General features: G+C 42.4%; 1 protein-coding gene, 1 long non-coding RNA gene and 4 other non-coding genes across 14 annotated transcripts in view; 2 read left to right on the top strand and 4 right to left on the bottom strand.

Annotated features, from left to right (window-relative positions):
- cntrl (centriolin) overlaps nucleotides 1-17,467 on the bottom strand; it is a 36,025-nt gene extending 18,558 nt beyond the window's left edge. For 5 of the 8 annotated variants that reach the window (XR_007883167.1, XM_051394341.1, XM_051394346.1 and 2 more), the window contains exons 1-12: nucleotides 17,113-17,467; nucleotides 16,834-17,027; nucleotides 16,436-16,474; nucleotides 15,353-15,472; nucleotides 14,892-15,075; nucleotides 13,075-13,160; nucleotides 12,620-12,796; nucleotides 1,978-2,131; nucleotides 1,813-1,901; nucleotides 1,142-1,264; nucleotides 900-1,055; nucleotides 668-763 (exon numbers count right to left, since the gene is read on the bottom strand). Coding sequence is in view for 7 of the 8 variants with exons in the window: in XM_051394341.1 (XP_051250301.1) it covers nucleotides 668-763; nucleotides 900-1,055; nucleotides 1,142-1,264; nucleotides 1,813-1,901; nucleotides 1,978-2,131; nucleotides 12,620-12,796; nucleotides 13,075-13,160; nucleotides 14,892-15,075; nucleotides 15,353-15,472; nucleotides 16,436-16,474; nucleotides 16,834-17,027; nucleotides 17,113-17,452 (1,758 nt within the window). In the remaining variant the exon portion in view is untranslated. Of the gene's footprint in view, nucleotides 1-667; nucleotides 764-899; nucleotides 1,056-1,141; nucleotides 1,265-1,812; nucleotides 1,902-1,977; nucleotides 2,132-5,858; nucleotides 6,087-12,619; nucleotides 12,797-13,074; nucleotides 13,161-14,891; nucleotides 15,076-15,352; nucleotides 15,473-16,435; nucleotides 16,475-16,833; nucleotides 17,028-17,112 lie in introns of those variants that run through there. The other 3 variants (XM_051394343.1, XM_051394345.1, XM_051394347.1) reach the window with 3 other exon arrangements.
- On the bottom strand, nucleotides 3,478-3,550 carry trnaa-agc (transfer RNA alanine (anticodon AGC)). Its single transcript has one exon. It is a non-coding gene; the product is annotated as a tRNA-Ala (tRNA).
- On the top strand, nucleotides 4,007-10,884 carry LOC127360083 (uncharacterized). Of its 2 annotated transcripts, none has more exons than XR_007883170.1 (2): nucleotides 4,007-4,092; nucleotides 10,247-10,884. It is a non-coding gene; the product is annotated as an uncharacterized LOC127360083 (long non-coding RNA). The 2 variants fall into 2 exon arrangements; XR_007883169.1 differs by lacking the exon at nucleotides 4,007-4,092 and adding an exon at nucleotides 9,801-9,969.
- On the bottom strand, nucleotides 9,355-9,427 carry trnaa-agc (transfer RNA alanine (anticodon AGC)). Its single transcript has one exon. It is a non-coding gene; the product is annotated as a tRNA-Ala (tRNA).
- Nucleotides 10,934-11,015, top strand: trnas-gcu (transfer RNA serine (anticodon GCU)). The gene has a single exon. It is a non-coding gene; the product is annotated as a tRNA-Ser (tRNA).
- trnas-gcu (transfer RNA serine (anticodon GCU)) lies at nucleotides 14,109-14,190 on the bottom strand. The gene has a single exon. It is a non-coding gene; the product is annotated as a tRNA-Ser (tRNA).
- Nucleotides 17,468-17,698: the final 231 nt, after the last annotated feature.

The raw sequence follows: 17,698 nt of genomic DNA, 5'->3' as shown, positions 1-17,698 counted from the left end.
CATTAAAGTGTTTGAGCAGCATTAAACCCTTAGCATAGCATTTCCTATATAAAACCTTATACCCTTTCTCCAGTCGGAACCTCTAGTACACTCTACTGGCAAGGTTCCCACTCTTGTTAACAAATCATGGTCAGTCATAACCTTGAATACTTGAACAATTTACTAGCTGCAGTAAGCCTAGTTTGACACATTTTCACATTTGTTCCTCCTTGTTTGATGACACAGGTTCAAGATTAAGTGATTAGAAGTAGATGGTCAGTCTTTCTTTTCTGCTGTTCTGTACTGGAAAACTAGTCTTTAAATATCCAGGTTTTCCAGGATTCGTGGGAACCCTGACTCGGTCAAAACAGAACTACACAAACTGAAAATTCCTCATATTTTAGCTGTATAATCCTAAATATTACACAATACATGTACATGTAACAGGAAATGTTCGATGTTCACAGTGTGAGTCGTGTCCGACGTTGCTCGATTGCAGCACAACAGCTGCTCCTATATGGGATGTAAGTTAATTCCGTTATGTCAGGTGTAGTGTTGCTGTGCCGTGTGTAACAGAGGTTGACTGTTGTGGGTTTTATTGATACCTTCCATATTCTACTTCTCTTAAGGATTGTGTCGGATGTGTGTGTCTGTGTGTAAGTGTGTCTGTGTTTGTGCGTGTACTGACCTGCAGTGTGTCGATGGATGACTGTAGCTGAGACTCTCTGATCTCTCTGATCTGTTTCTCTTTGTCTACAGCTGCCTGCAGAGAACCACATTCCAACTACAAACACACACCCACACGCACACGCACACACACACACACACACACACACAGAGTGTCTTTGTCGTATAAAGGTTTCTTGATGTGATTTAATTTTCATTCTGTCACATATAAAACGTCTCCAGCAGCCTGTTACCTGTCCCAGAGTGATCTGTCGGGTTAGCTCCTCCCTCAGCTTCTGAAGCTCCGCCTCCAGCTCCACCTGCTGTCTGCTGCTCTCCACCTGTCTGTCTCTCAGAGCTTGGGCTTCCATCCTCAACACAGACAGTTCCTCCTTCTGGACGGACATGTCCTGAAGACAGACAGACACAGACAGAGAGAGACATGTACTAACCAGAGAAATATCAAACATTTTCCTTCTGAGAGACACACACTGACCTGTCTATGTGTCCTGGCGGTGTCCTCCAGCTGTCTGCAGTGTCTCTGAGTGTCCTCCAGGTGGAGCTGTAGACTCTGATTCTCAGCCTGCAGATTGTGAGCCTGCTGCTGAGCGCGACCAGCCTGAAACACACACATACACATGTAACCACCAGTGACCAGCAGTGACCAGCAGTGACCACCAGTATCCACCAGTGACCAACAGTGACCAACCAGTGACCAACCAGTGACCACCAGTAACCACCAGTAACCACCAGTGTCCACCAGTAACCACCAGTGACCAACAGTGACCACCAGTGACCAACCAGTGACCACCAGTAACCACCAGTGACCACCAGTAACCACCAGTGACCACCAGTGTCCACCAGTAACCACCAGTAACCACCAGTAACCACCAGTGTCCACCAGTGTCCACCAGTATCAACCAGTATCAACCAGTATCCACCAGTAAACACCAGTGACCAACAGTGACCAACAGTGACCAACCAGTGACCACCAGTAACCACCAGTAACCACCAGTAACCACCAGTGTCCACCAGTGACCACCAGTAACCACCAGTAACCACCAGTGACCACCAGTGACCACCAGTGTCCACCAGTATCAACCAGTATCAACCAGTATCCACCAGTAAACACACTTCACAAACAGGTTTACTTGATGAAGTCTCTACCTGCTCTCTGAGTCCTCTCAGATATTCCTGAAGTCCTGAGATGATTCCCTCCAAATCTCTCTGAAGAGCTTCATTAGCCAAAATCTGACCTGGAGGAGGAGGAAGAGGTAAACCACCTTAGTCAGTGATTGGTTAGTGATTGGTCAGTGATTGATTGGTCCTCACCATCGGTCAGCTGTTGCTCCAGCTCTTTGATCTCCTGCGTCTCCATGGCGATGCGTGACAGCATGTTGTCAAGGCGACCCTCGAGCTCGCTCTCCTTCCTGTTCATCCTGTCCAACAGCTGCTTCCAGCTGGACAACCGGCCGGTCACATGGGCCTGAGGGACAGACGTCAGCCAATCAGAGCAGGTTCACCAGCCTCCCTATTGGTTACTGGTTAATACACTGTATCCGCAAAATGTGGGGCATTATGGGCTGGAATGATCAGGAGAAATCACATTGATGATACTGAGGATACTGTAATTTCTGTTCCAGTATAATAATTATACATCCTCATAGAAACAATCAAACAAACCCCTCAGGACTGCTTCCACTAGCATCCATCAGAGTGTAAACGTACTCCATTACAACTGAAAGCCCTCCTTTCAAAACTTTATTCAAACTACAGAAACATTCATAGCTACATGTACTCATAAGTATCAAAAAGTCTTTCAGTGGACTGCTCCTTTAAGACACAGGGGAATTAGCTCAAATGGTAGAGCGCTCGCTTAGCATGTGAGAGGTAGCGGGATCGATGCCCGCATTCTCCAGCAGGCTTTTAACCCTTTCTTCTCTCTGCTGTCTGAGGAGAGACTCACAGTCTCAGCCTGGAAAACAAACTACTGATGGTTCAGAGTTTGGTGCAGCAGTATTTCCTCCTACACAGCTCACAGCCCGTTCTTATTCCCAGCTGGTCAAATACAGATATGAGTAAAACTCCACTGCTCAATGGCACTAAATCCTACACACTGGTGACTGCAGGGCAGTGACTCTTTGCTGCTGCTTGAGGCTGAAGTTAAACTCCACACATGCTGCAAAAAGAGGAATCTGAAGAAAGTCCAAAGGCTTTCTTTGTCTAAAAAGAAAAATGATCTTGTCAAATATGTTCTGCATTAGAAAAGGTTTTTTAACTGTGTCTTAATAAGATCTTACAGCTAATATATAGCTCAATTTAACAACAATGGTTGCATAAGCAGAGGAACAACTTATTGTGCTTATTTTCAGAGTAACACAACTCAGTTTAAGAGAAAGTCGTCTCAGTGTTGGAAATAAAGCAGCTGTTTAGTTTTTTATTGTTTTAATAAAAAATAATAAAAAAGAAGAATGTTTCTGAATTGTTCATTTAAGACAAAGTCACTGATTTTTATCATTCTGTTAGAAGAAATTGTGTCTCATAATTATTAGTATTATAATTAGATTCTTAAGATCAGCTCAATAAAAAATATTTATTTTAAGAATCTTAAATAACTGAGTTATCATTGCTTGTAAGAAGTATAACTTGTTTAAATTCTATCCAAACTAAATGATCTGCACTGCCATAGTGTATATTTGTCTTGTTTCTAGAAGGGCTGTTTTATTGCAGCATGTGTGAACTAACAGCACCTTCAGCTCATTGTTTGTGCAACCAGAACAGACTGTGAGTCTCTCCTCAGACAGCAGAGAGAAGAAAGGGTTAAAAGCGTACTGGAGAATGCGGGCATCGATCCCGCTACCTCTCGCATGCTAAGCGAGCGCTCTACCATTTGAGCTAATTCCCCTCTATTGTAAAGGAGCAGTCCACTGAAACTATGTGTGCACTTCCCCTCGCCCTCTGACCCTGCTTGCACGCCAAAGGTTACTCCACTCTCTCCCTCCCCTCTCTTCTCTCCCTCCCCTGTATGCTCCTGTGTCTGAAAATAGATTCCTGTTTCTAAAGCAGGGAGAGACCCTCTGCTGCTCACTGACTCCACATTTACACTGTCCTCCATGTCTGACTGCCTGTCTCAGAATGTGAAAACCAGTTTCTATGCACTTCAGTCTCCTGTGCTTCAGATGTGACTGTCCTGTGAGATAAGATATACCTTTATTAATCCCTGTAGGAGGTTGGTCCTTTGAAAGCAGTGTGACAACTGTTGATCCTGCGCAAAGTTGTTTTGACTAACAGCGCTCTTATTTTGAAATGAAGGTAAACTGAGTGGAGAGTTTCCTTCCCCTCATCCATTTGTCTGAAAAAAGTGACCTCGTGAGAACGATGCACAGGGGGAGCGAGTCAACAACGATGGTCCCTCCAGAAGTGTATATCACCCACAATGCTTTTCAGGTATTCATTTGGTGCATAAGTAAGTACATCAATGGTCAGGTGGCAGTAGTGTGTGGTTATTTTATGTATTCATCTATTTATCAGGGACAGTTAATGAGTTCATTTTCATCAGTATGAAACTGATTAAACTGCACTTCGGTTTTAGTAATATATCACATGTTCAATCGCCAAGTTAGCTATTCTCTACAACTCTTTCTTCTCTCCACTTCCTCAGCTTGTGATCAGCACTGCACAAAGTATACAACAAATCAACATCCCAAAGTAAAAGTTTGATACGGGGGGGACAAACCAGAGTTCCAGATTTTGTTGATTTGGTCATTTTTCCCTGATATGTGTGTTTCTCCCAGAGGTAAGAAGCTACGTAGCTCAACTGTTTCACTTTAGTTTGGTTTTATGATCAGAGGTCTGCACAGGATCTTTTATTTTGAAAATCTGCCAAACAAACGAGGTGGCCGAGGAGGCCCCAGTCATACAGACCGTTAATGTATACACACAACTACACATCCTACAGGCAGTGTGAGACTGCACACAGTTTCAGTGGACTGCTCCTTTAAGACACAGGGGAATTAGCTCAAATGGTAGAGCGCTCGCTTAGTAAGCGCAAGCGAGAGGCAGCGGGATCGATGCCCGCATTCTCCACAAGTCTTTCTACTCCCCAGCTTGTGATCAGCCCTGGGCAAAGTATACAACAAATCAACATAGCTGACAAACATCCAGTGGTTAAGGCGATGGACTGCACTTTAAAAAAAGACTCACAAACAATCTAGATGCTATTTAGAAAATCAGTTGCTAAAGTTTCTCCTCACTCTACAATTGAGCAGTTTTTTAAAGGGAGTCTGGTGATACTGTGGTTACTAGTCACTAGTGGGCTGATTTTGATTATTATATTATATAAACAATTTTGCAGTTATTTATATGATTAATACATAAACACAGTGGCAAAGACCAAACTCTGTGCAGCATAAAAACACCAACAAGAACTGAAGAATTATTACATCTGAACATTCACACCAGTGACACTTTATTGATTCTAAAATGCAGGTCCAATGTATCAGTCATATTAATAACCACAATAGTAATACTACTGAGCTCACTGGGAGTTAAAATGGCCACTTCTGGTTTAAACAGACATTTTGTACTTAACATAACCCCCAAAACCACTCCTATATTGTCCAAATCAGCCAAGACATTATTGACATATTGTCCATATGGCTGATTATTAATGCTAATTATGCTAATTGTTCAATATATGCAGGTTATAATCTGTCAGTTTCTAAATGCTGCAGACCCAGACTGAACATTTCTAACAGAAAACTGTGGTCTCAACATTTCTGGGTTCACAGCGCTGCAAGTGGACTATTAGAGTTCACACAATGAAAGATGTGTGGTTGCCCTCCTCAGGAAGTGGTTTAAGTGATCTGATGAGAATGAGTCTCTGTGGTCGGTCACACTGTATGTTAATAGAAAGGTGTAAACAGCCTGAGAGCCACACTACCTGCTCATACAGTGCACTATATACACTGGAGACATTTGGTTTCACCACCGTTCACAGTTTGTTTTTATGATTTCCAGCTTGGAGCGGCTCCTCTACGTCCTCTGCATTGCATTGTGGGACAACAATAAAAAACAAGTGGATTTAATCTGCATACTGATCTTTAAGTACTCACTGACACTTTATCAGTAGTCAGTTTTCCAGTGAGAACACACAGACCGGAGAGCAGCGAGCGTTGAGAGGCTGACACACAGAGAGGTGTTTGTGTACTCACAGCAGTCAGTTCAGTCTAGTCCTGGACCCCAGAGACCACACGGGGCTGCTGGGTAATATCCCTCATGTCCTCCTCCTCCTCTTCTTCTTTAACTCACAGAAAACAACATCTCACCTCCTCTTTTCTGACCTAAAGACATTCTCTCCTTCATCCCTCTGTTTTCCTCTGTGCTCCGTTAAAAACTTCTCTTCCTCTCCTCCTCTCTCCCCCTTTCTTTGAATGTACACAGGAAATCTGTTTCCCAGCCAGTCAGAGAGACAGCTGCAGAGTGACAGGTCCTTCTGTCCAATGGGAGGGAGTTAAAGCTGGGAAGGTCACTCCCCTCACAGGGGGGATCCCGGGGGGAGGAGGCAGAGCTTCTTAAAGAGACGGCAACCTGTTGCTGCTGTTACCCTGAACAGACACAACACAAGCACTTGGACCAATTATTACTCCATTTTAAACTCTGAATATTCAGAGTTTACAGGAAGTTTTACTCCTGCTGGGGTGGAAACTGATAAACTGATACCGCAGGTTCTTCATTCCAACAGCAGTCTGACTGTTTAACACCAGAATGACATAATACAGCACTGTTTGTTGTCTCTGTCATATGAGCCAACACTTATGCTGCTTTCCATTTGTCTCGTGAACTCGGAATCCGAGTTGGAAAGTGTGAATCTCGCAGCTATCTCGCGTGATTTCACCGAGACACACACGCCCCCTTTTGGTCGGAATTTCAGCCGTCCAGCTCGGGGTTCCTCAGGGTTCCTCAGGGTTCCTCAGGGTTCCCGAGCGCCCATATTAAGATGTATGTTCTTTGTATTTGTACTATGTTGGTCGTTTTAATGTCGATTTTAAATCCTCTTACACACTGTTTACATTGCTGCTTTAGTCCGGTCACCAATTTATGCATTGCACCGTGTTGCTGTGCTGCAATACAAAGTAAAGTTTTGTTTTCGAGCTGGTTTGCTAAATAGGCTAATGTAGCTAACAATAACACTAGCCTGCCACTGGAGGCCCCTGGTGGCCCCTGGTGGCTCGAGACAAACGCCACAGCACTTGTTGAAATTGAAATAGGTTGAAAATGGCAAAATATTATTGAAATATAAGACTTGCTACTAGAGGTGGGCGATATATATCGTTTGCGATAATATCGTCATTGTTGTTTTGACGATGTGCAAATTTCCATTATCGAGTATTTAAATTAATTACGACAAAAACAATGAAACGCCCGCGGAAACTCCTCCCATCCATTAATACACGGAGCAGCAGCGCTCTCTACAGCATGGCAGGATTCAGTCACATGACTAGTGGGCCTACGTGATCACATGACGTGATCACGTGACCTCTCGCTAGCATCCTCCTTGCAACAGTTTAGCAGCGCGTTGCGATGGTAGAGAGAAAATGCAAGCACCTCCAGTCCCTGAAGCTACCGGTACTTCAGATGATTTAGTGCCGAGACGTGGGTCCTATGGGCTTCAGCGGTAAAAAGATGTCAGCGGAGACGTTTTTTTAGCGCAGCGCTCAGAGCGCTTCAAGTTGAAATCTGTTCAACTTTTAACACCGCTGGGCGTTCGGAAAATGAGTTTTTGAGCTCTCTCAGCGCTGTAAACGCGTTTGGTGGACACAAGTTCAGCTCAGACAATTCTAATCACATTTTAAAGGATATCGACTGATTATCGTTATCGCCAAAATCCCCAAAAATATTGAGATATTATTTTTAGCCCATATCGCCCACCCCTACTTGCAATAACGGAATTACTTGAAATGTTTGTGTTTCTGTAGAAAAACATTATTATTTCACATTGAGCTTGTTTAGATGATCCACAAACAATAACAACACAGCTGTTGCACTTCTTTCCAACTCGTAATGCCCAAAGACAACTGGAACGCTTTAAGTGGTACAAGCCAGGCAATGACGTCACGTTCTCGCGGCAGAACAACTCGGGTTCCGAGTTCACGAGACAAATGGAAAGCAGCATTACACTACAGAAACTATTACTGTGAAATTCTACATATATATATTATCTAATTATATTACACCCTTACTGTATATTTAAAGCCTGTATTTCCTGTAAATCTCACTGTGTTTTTTTGTCCTGTGTAATTGTATTTATTTCTACAGTCTCCCTTACCTCCTGCAAATCTCATCCCTCTTTCAAGTTTGTATACATATATTTTTATTATAATGCTACATATGTAATCAATAATCTTTGCAATTATCTCTGTGTAATGTTGCATCAATCATGTCTGTATATAAAATGCTATATATAGTGTACATATAACTCTTATTTTCCTTTCTGATCTATTGTATTTATGTGGAGCTGCTGAAACAAGCTAATATGCCCAGTGTTGGATCAATAAAGTCTCTCTCATCTTGTGTTATTGCGAGGAGAATAATTCAACTGCTGCTGCCTGAAGTTCTGACTGCAGGAAGAGAAAATGTGACACTCCCCATTTTTACTGCTTTGTGTGCATATTTTTCTTGTACTGTAAGGAACATAAGGATGAAGGAAGGAGAATCTGTAGTATAAAGGACAGACAAGAGTCAGAAAGGGGTGGACTGACAGAGTTTCAGTGGACTGCTCCTTTAAGACACAGGGGAATTAGCTCAAATGGTAGAGCGCTCGCTTAGCATGTGAGAGGTAGCGGGATCGATGCCCGCATTCTCCAGCAGGCTTTTGGTGCAGCAGTATTTCCTCCTACACAGCTCACAGCCCGTTCTTATTCCCAGCTGGTCAAATACAGATATGAGTAAAACTCCACTGCTCAATGGCACTAAATCCTACACACTGGTGACTGCAGGGCAGTGACTCTTTGCTGCTGCTTGAGGCTGAAGTTAAACTCCACACATGCTGCAAAAAGAGGAATCTGAAGAAAGTCCAAAGGCTTTCTTTGTCTAAAAAGAAAAATGATCTTGTCAAATATGTTCTGCATTAGAAAAGGTTTTTTAACTGTGTCTTAATAAGATCTTACAGCTAATATATAGCTCAATTTAACAACAATGGTTGCATAAGCAGAGGAACAACTTATTGTGCTTATTTTCAGAGTAACACAACTTCTCAGTTTAAGAGAAAGTCGTCTCAGTGTTGGAAATAAAGCAGCTGTTTAGTTTTTCATTGTTTTAATAAAAAAATATAAAAAAGAAGAATGTTTCTGAATTGTTCATTTAAGACAAAGTCACTGATTTTTATCATTCTGTTAGAAGAAATTGTGTCTCATAATTATTAGTATTATAATTAGATTCTGAAGATCAGCTCAATAAAAAATATTTATTTTATCTATTATTTATTTAAATAACTGAGTTATCATTGCTTGTAAGAAGTATAACTTGTTTAAATTCTAGCCAAACTAAATGATCTGCACTGCCATAGTATATATTTGTCTTGTTTCTAGAAGGGCTGTTTTATTGCAGCATGTGTGAACTAACAGCACCTTCAGCTCATTGTTTGTGCAACCAGAACAGACTGTGAGTCTCTCCTCAGACAGCAGAGAGAAGAAAGGGTTAAAAGCGTACTGGAGAATGCGGGCATCGATCCCGCTACCTCTCGCATGCTAAGCGAGCGCTCTACCATTTGAGCTAATTCCCCTCTATTGTAAAGGAGCAGTCCACTGAAACTATGTGTGCACTTCCCCTCGCCCTCTGACCCTGCTTGCACGCCAAAGGTTACTCCACTCTCTCCCTCCCCTCTCTTCTCTCCCTCCCCTGTATGCTCCTGTGTCTGAAAATAGATTCCTGTTTCTAAAGCAGGGAGAGACCCTCTGCTGCTCACTGACTCCACATTTACACTGTCCTGCATGTCTGACTGCCTGTCTCAGAATGTGAAAACCAGTTTCTATGCACTTCAGTCTCCTGTGCTTCAGATGTGACTGTCCTGTGAGATAAGATATACCTTTATTAATCCCTGTAGGAGGTTGGTCCTTTGAAAGCAGTGTGACAACTGTTGATCCTGCGCAAAGTTGTTTTGACTAACAGCGCTCTTATTTTGAAATGAAGGTAAACTGAGTGGAGAGTTTCCTTCCCCTCATCCATTTGTCTGAAAAAAGTGACCTCGTGAGAACGATGCACAGGGGGAGCGAGTCAACAACGATGGTCCCTCCAGAAGTGTATATCACCCACAATGCTTTTCAGGTATGCCTTATATGTTTTTACATAATCTGTTCACTGCACCTTATATTTTTACTTTGCACTACAATTAGACTGCTTATTTATAATTAGACATTCAAGTTTTTATATTGCATTCTATATTGCTTTTTTGATATGTCTGTGTGTTGTTACTGTGTGTAATGCTGCTGCTACACTGCAATTTCCCAGCTTGGGATCAATAAAGTATATCTATCTATCTAAACCAGAGTTCTCAGATTTTGTTGATTTGGTCATTTTTCCTTGATGTATGTGTTTCTTCCAGAAGTAAGAAGCTACGTAGCTCAACTGTTTCCTTTTAGTATGGTTTTCGGCATGAAGCTGGACTCACTGGTGACGGTGGCAGAGAGGAGGACACTGGACAAACTGCTGGACATTATTGACAATGCCAGCCACCCCCTACACACCGTCATCAGCAACCAGAGGAGCCTGTTCAGTGGAAGACTGCTCCTCCTCAACAGACTCAAGAACTCCTTTGTCCCCCATGCCATTGTACTCTACAACCCTTCACTCGGGGGGAGGAAGAAATAGGGTAAAGAGGACAGAAGGGAAGGAGTGGAAGCCACTCACTGTGCAATAACTGTGCAATAATAATCTACTCATACATACCTGGACACTCTTCTTACTTATTTTTTTGTGCAATAACTTGATCCACCACTTAAGTGCAATAATTTAATTTAACTGCTAATTTCTGCTTAATGTCATTTATCCACTGTTTAACAACCACTTCTTATCTCTACTTTCTATATATAGCTAAGAGTTTATTGTTTATATTGTTTATCTTTTTTATACCTCTTTATTTTTCTTTATTTTTGTAAGCTGCTGGAAATTCAATTTCCTTGCGGGAGTCATCCCAAAAGAATCAATAAAGAGAAGTCTAAGTCTAAGTCTAAGGCTTTATGATCAGGAGTCTGCACACAATCTTTTATTTTGAAAATCCAGTGGATAAACAGACGAGGTGGCCGAGTGGTTAAGGCGATGGACTGCTAATCCATTGTGCTCTGCACGCGTGGGTTCGAATCCCATCCTCGTCGGGGTTGCTTTTAATGTGAACAGTGCCTAAAAGCATCACCAGTGCATCCTGGGTAATCTGCTCACACTTCAAAGTATTGCAGTGCTGCTACCTGTACTTGTCTCCATTCACAAAGGAATTCATGACATCTTGTATTTGGTGATATTGTAGGTTTTACCCAGATCTCGAAGCTGGTTCAGACTACCCGTCTGTAAGTTATCATAAGATGCCATACAGACCGTTAATGTATACACACAACTACACATCCTACAGGCAGTGTGAGACTGCACCAGGTTTGAGTGGACTGCGCCTTTAAGACACAGGGGAATTAGCTCAAATGGTAGAGCGCTCGCTTAGCATGTGAGAGGTAGCGGGATCGATGCCCGCATTCTCCAGCACGCTTTTAACCCTTTCTTCTCTCTGCTGTCTGAGGAGACACTCACAGCCTGGAATACAAACTGCTGATGGTTCAGAGTTTGGTGCAGCAGTAGTTCCTCCAACAAACAATCTGTGTGCTATTTGGAAAATTCATACAATGAACAGAAAGAGGCTTTAATTGTACGTACCCAATAAACAACCTGACTGTTATGTGAATACTAATTGGAGTATAATAGCTGTGTTTCCAGCAATGTGTATTGAAGAATAGCAGAGGAGGAGGAACTTATGGAACATTTTTATTTTGCTAAGATCTTTTTACGCTCTCTTGAGGTGGAGAATAAGTGCTGACAGTCTCCTCATCCCTCACACGGCACAGCTGTTTTCCTGCCACAGTATTTACACTCAATTCTGCATCTTTCAGGTCTTTGTTTTGGTTCTGTACCAGAATACAGACTGAATGTCACAGCTCTTCATTACAGAGGGAAAGGGTACGTACCTTTAAATACGGTTTTAAGGTTTTGAACGGTTGAAAGGCTGTTATGGAGTTTTTCACTATTATTTTTTTGTTGATCATAAGCGCTGAATTGGCTACCAGGGTGTCTGCTAATGATAAGCACTAAGAGAAGGAGGCGGATGAAGACAGGAACCAGAGTAACAGTACTCTGTAAGTGTGATTATATTAACCAGCATGCATTGGAGAACTTATGATGCTCTTGAGCGCTATACACATCAAAATCTCAACAATGAGGATGGGATTCAAACCCATGCGTGCCGAGCACAATGGATTAGCAGTCCATCACCTTAAGCTCTCAGCCACCTCGTCTGTCAGAGTGCGAGCTGTCAGAGTACTGAGAGTAGATAACAGATCACAGATCAGTTTGTATTAGACTCATATTTCCAGTAATAAAAGGTTCAGTGAGTAACTGAGGGCTTCATCATGAAGTCTATGGGCACATCCTCCCTCCACGATCCTCACTTGAACCGGAAGTTGTTGGCCCGCCATCTTATACTGTAAGACTGTACTACTTAATCCATCATATTCATCAGACAACTACAGTTACTGTTTTTATCTTAGAATGAAAGAACGTTTTTATTTTATTGTTTTTACCAATGGATGGAGGAGAGTAAATTTCATCCTGTCCTCAGTCAAATTGTATTTGACAGTCGAATAAAGTTAATAGTTAATACAGTTCAACTGGTGCTGGTTCTGAGACTGAGCAATGATTAAAACTGTAAAAAAATACTCACATGTTGTGAGTCTGTGGTGTCCATTGTAAGTAGTTGTGCCTCCAGCTCTTCTGTCTCTCTCTCTGTCTTCCCTCTCTCCTCTGTCTGTCTGTCCATCTGTCTTCGTGTCTCATCAGCTTCGTCTCTCAGCTGCTCCAGGACGGACAGTTTACTGAGGAGACAACACAGCGCCACCTGCTGAGTGAATAAAAATGTTAATATACTAATCTGAATCACTTTCTATTATGAAAAAATAAAATAGCCGAGCATGAGCTGCTTTCTAGGAAATGTGAATACAGACATTATCAATCAGAACATATCAGGTACTTATGAAGGAAACTAACACTGATTTTAAGTCGGGTTAGAATACATATTTTTACATGCAGCATTTAGAGTTTTTGTTATATACATAATAAAACCAAATCACATGTTTTAGTGTAAGTTAGAAATGATGTGTTTATATGTGTGTCAGTTACCTGGTCGTATGATTTGATTTCCTTTGGCTCTTGCTGTTCTGCTACCGGCTGCTCTGTCTGATGGATCAACTGCAAATCAGACACAGCTACACACACACACACACACACACACACACACACAGCTTATTCAAAGAACCTGAGTAACTTTTCTAATCCATTGTGCTCTGCACGCGTGGGTTTGATTCCCATCCTAGTCAGGCCAAGTTTGTCTCTTGTTTGACATGTTAGTGTGACAGCAGGAATCATAGGGACAATAGGCTCACTTCCTTGAGACAGTACTTATAGTCTTGGGATCAATAATCTGTGCTAATTCCCCTGTCTTGACATCAACCACTGTTTTCTCAACAGAAGAGAGGAAACTGAAGTCTTGTGGAGAGTGCAGGCTTCAATCCTTCACTACCTCTCGCACAGGGGTAAACTGAACAAAGGGCAGTCAAGGTCACCCAATAAAAGGAATGAATTCCTGGGAGGATCCAAGGGAATCCAAACAAGATAGGAAAGAGTGCTTTGATTCACAAGGTTGTCTGTCCAACTAGTACACTACATCGCACTGTTCTTCAAACACTATTTTCTCAACAGAAAGCATCATTATCTTGTCAACAGAAGAGAGGACCCTGAGGTCCTGATCACAAGCTGAGGAAGGAGAGAGTAGAAAGAACTGTGGAGAATGCGGGCATCGATCCGGCTACCTCTCACATGCTAAGCGAGCGCTCTACCATTTGAGCTAATTCCCCTGTGTCTTAAAGGTGCAGTCCACTGAAACCTGGTTCAGTCTCACACTGCCTGTAGGATGTGTAGTTGTGTGTATACATTAGCGGTCTGTATGGCATCTTATGATAACTTAAAGACGGGTAGTCTGAACCACCTTTGACATCTGGGTAAAACCTACAATATCACCAAATACAAGATGTCATGAATTCCTTTGTGAATGGAGACAAGTACAGGTAGCAGCACTGCAATACTTTGAAGTGTGAGCAGATTACCCAGGATGCACTGGTGATGCTTTTAGGCACTGTTCACATTAAAATCAACCCCGACGAGGATGGGATTCGAACCCACGCGTGCAGAGCACAATGGATTAGCAGTCCATCGCCTTAACCACTCGGCCACCTCGTCTGTTTATCCACTGGATTTTCAAAATAAAAGATTGTGTGCAGACTTCTGATCATAAAACCAAACTAAAGTGAGACAGCTGAGCTACGAAGCTTCTTACCTCTGGGAGAAACACATATATCAAGGAAAAATGACCAAATCAACAAAATCCGAGCAAAAACCTGAAGCTGACACTAAGAAGTCTGGTTTGTCCCCCCCAGCATCAAACCATATAAATATTTTTATCTACAGTTATTTTCATTTTCTGCTACTTTATACTTCTACCTCAGACTGTCTAACTTACTCTATTATAATCTATCAGACAACCATAGTTACTGGTAACTTTACAGATTTTAAAGCAGATGGTCAAGTTAATGCTCTATTTATTTAGGGTTAATATTAATATTAGGCCTCATGGAGACTGACTCACTGCTGGAGCCAGCCTCTAGTGGTCATTAGATGAACTGCACGTTTTGGTACATCACTGTTCAGGTAAGGTATACCAGCACTGTTTGCAACAATACGATCATGTGCACATCACAACATCAGGTCTACAGGGTTAAACTGACTGAATGCAGCTGTACGACTCTCATCAGAAACTGATGTTGCTTTAGATGAAGCTGAGAGGAAATATTAAGGCACAAGACAAGGACGTCCACAATCTTCTTTTCTCTTAGTATTAAACCATTTGGACACTGTATACAACTAAACTGATCTGTCATTACCTTGACTCTGCTCTTCCTGCAGGGGGCGTGACGACTCCATGTCAGTGTGAATGTCTACAGCCTCCTGGATCTGCAGGGGGGAGAAGGGAGACGAGTTCCGGGGAGTGGAGGTGATGGCCTTCCTGATATGTCGAGCCTTGCCGATGTATGAACTCTCAGCCACAGAGTCCACAGTGTCGACTTCCTGATGAGACAGACGAGTTAGTTTGGATGTCTGACCTGTGTATTGTGGTTGTTTTCATAATCAAATCAAAATGAAAGTATGATCTTTAACCCTATTAAAACTGAATATCCTTATAAAATGTTATACATTTATATCTATATATGGTTTTCTGACTGTTTCACTCAGAAATGCATTTCTGTATAAATCCTGTATTGGCCAATACAGATACGAGCTCTAAGTTTTACCTCTGTGTGTGTGTGTGTGTGTGTGTGTGTGTGTGTGTGTGTGTTATTGTTACCTGCACGTTGCAGGAGGGCAGAGGTATGAATTTGGCATCTATCTTGTGGAAAGTGCACTCCTGCTCCAGCTCATACAGTCTGTGAAAGGCTCTGGTTAACTCAGCTGACGTTTTCTCCAACTGAAGACACACAAAATGCAACAAAAAGAGGCAAAGTTTTATGATAACTAAGCTAACATTAGCAAAAGTAGTGCCACAATTTGGGTTTGATAACGCAACCTTAGTTTAAACTGAGAAGTAAGGAAGTTTTACATTAAAAAATGAAATAATTCATCAAAACACAGAGGCTGATTAAGAAGATAATGAGAAAAAATAGTGAGAAAATGGTTAAAGACAAAGTTTATGATGTGAAGCTCAAGTGAGCATTTCAATGATCCTGGAAAGAGGAGTTTAGTTGGGTGGCATTTGAGGATGTGGGTGCAATAAGAAGACCAGACAGCATCTTGTTTGCAGCTACGAGGGTCTTGGTTGTTATTTAATAACCGCTAATATATTTGTATTAGGGCAAGTAAAACTTGACTTTGGGCGAATAACAACCCCGATGGTAAACCAGCAGTCAGACAAACAAACAAAAGACAAAGTATAAAATCTGAACTGTAGTTGTATTCTGTTAAAGGTGAGAACATCATTAAAGTGATCATTTACAGCAGTTATAGGAGACATGCTGAACACTGCAGGTAAAAACTAGGGCTGCACAATTCATATAATTATTCACAATATGGTCAAGTGCAATATATAAATAGTAGAAGCTGCAATCTTTTGATAAAGGTAGAATTAGTCACAAACAGCATTATAATAAAGTCCTGTAGTACTGCACACCTACTCATCTGTTTTCCAAATGTAAGAAAACACGTTTGTTTGGTGCTACAGACCTCAGTAAATGTCACATTATCCTAAAACAATGATCATTAATACATAAATAATCTCACCATATTGTGCAGCCCTAGTCCAAACAAACAAGATGGCTTACACACATAAACACACACGCCTCTCATTATTGTGAAGCTACCTGGGATCACAAAGCAGGAATCTGAGGGAGCTAAGGATGATGGGAGATTAAATGTTAATGTGATGTCAGAGTACCTGATAGACCACGCCCAGCAGAGAGACGGGAGGGCGGGGCTGGATGTACAGAGACAGGTGACAGGGAGCAAAGTGAAAGCAGTTCACACAAGAGCAGTTATTATTATTATTATTGTTATTGTTGTTATTATTATTATTATTACTGTAGCAGCCTCCTGGGTCTGTGGGTAGAATGCTTTCAAATTACATTTTAGTTTCATGCAGGGAGATAGAGACAGAAAGCAACCACAGACTCCCTTAAGAGCTCTGGGAAACTTTATAAACTTTATGAAACGCTGTCTATGACAAGTTGGGAAATGTAGTAAGTTATTCCTGTTTTAGGAAGACTTAGAGGTCAAAGGGTCAGTGTGTGTGTGTGTGTGTGTGTGTGTGTGTGTGTGTGTGTGTGTGTGTCCTACCAGCTGACTCTTGGTGTGTAGCTCTTTCTCCAGCAGTGTCTGGCTGTGTAGCTGTGTTTCTGTCTGAGCCGTCAGCGTTCGGTTTGTCTCCTCCTGCTGGTGGAGACGAGTCACCGCGTCCTGCTGCTCCGTCTGCAGCCTGCTCAGCTCTGATTGGCTGCCGTCCACCTCCCGCTGCAGACGCTCCAGCTCCTCTGATCAAACAGCGACAGTGTTTGTAAGATCAATCTACATTCCTACCGCTGCGTCACAGATTTGTGTGATATGAAAATGATGTACCGGTGCTGAAACGTTGGTGGGCGTGTCCTCTCTCCTCCTGGGTGACTGGCAGGTCGTCCAGCCTGTCCAGAGTCCTGAGGTGGTAGAGGAGGAAGAGGCGGGAGTGCTGCAGCGAGGAGGCGGGGTTTCCTGACACGGAAAGCTCTGATAGGCTGCTGAGAGAACGCAGTCGGGACACCTCGTACAGCTGCAAGCGCACACACACACACACACACACACACACACACACACACACAGTGAGGATACATGATGGTTCAGGCGTCCACTGTGTCTGCCGCTGTAAACAGGAAGCAGGTCGTAATAATGAGGCAGAGAAAACGTTACCGCTCTTTAATTCCATTCAGTTCAATTTTAATTGTTTAAAGAAAAATCACTTTTCAAACAGAGCAGCTCCCTCCCAGAATCCTCCTGGATAACGCTGGTTCTACTCAAATGTTGTTAATAAACTGGACAATGATAAAATCCTCCCAGCATGCACTGCTTCCTCCCAGCCTCAACCACAACCAGCCCTCCATGTAGGACTCACACTCACACTCACACTCACACTCACACACACACACACACACACACTCACACACATACCCGT

This window comes from Dicentrarchus labrax, unplaced genomic scaffold (assembly GCF_905237075.1).
Source record: "Dicentrarchus labrax unplaced genomic scaffold, dlabrax2021, whole genome shotgun sequence".
Lineage (NCBI taxonomy): Eukaryota > Metazoa > Chordata > Actinopteri > Moronidae > Dicentrarchus > Dicentrarchus labrax.
This window is presented reverse-complemented; position numbering and strand designations above follow the sequence as displayed.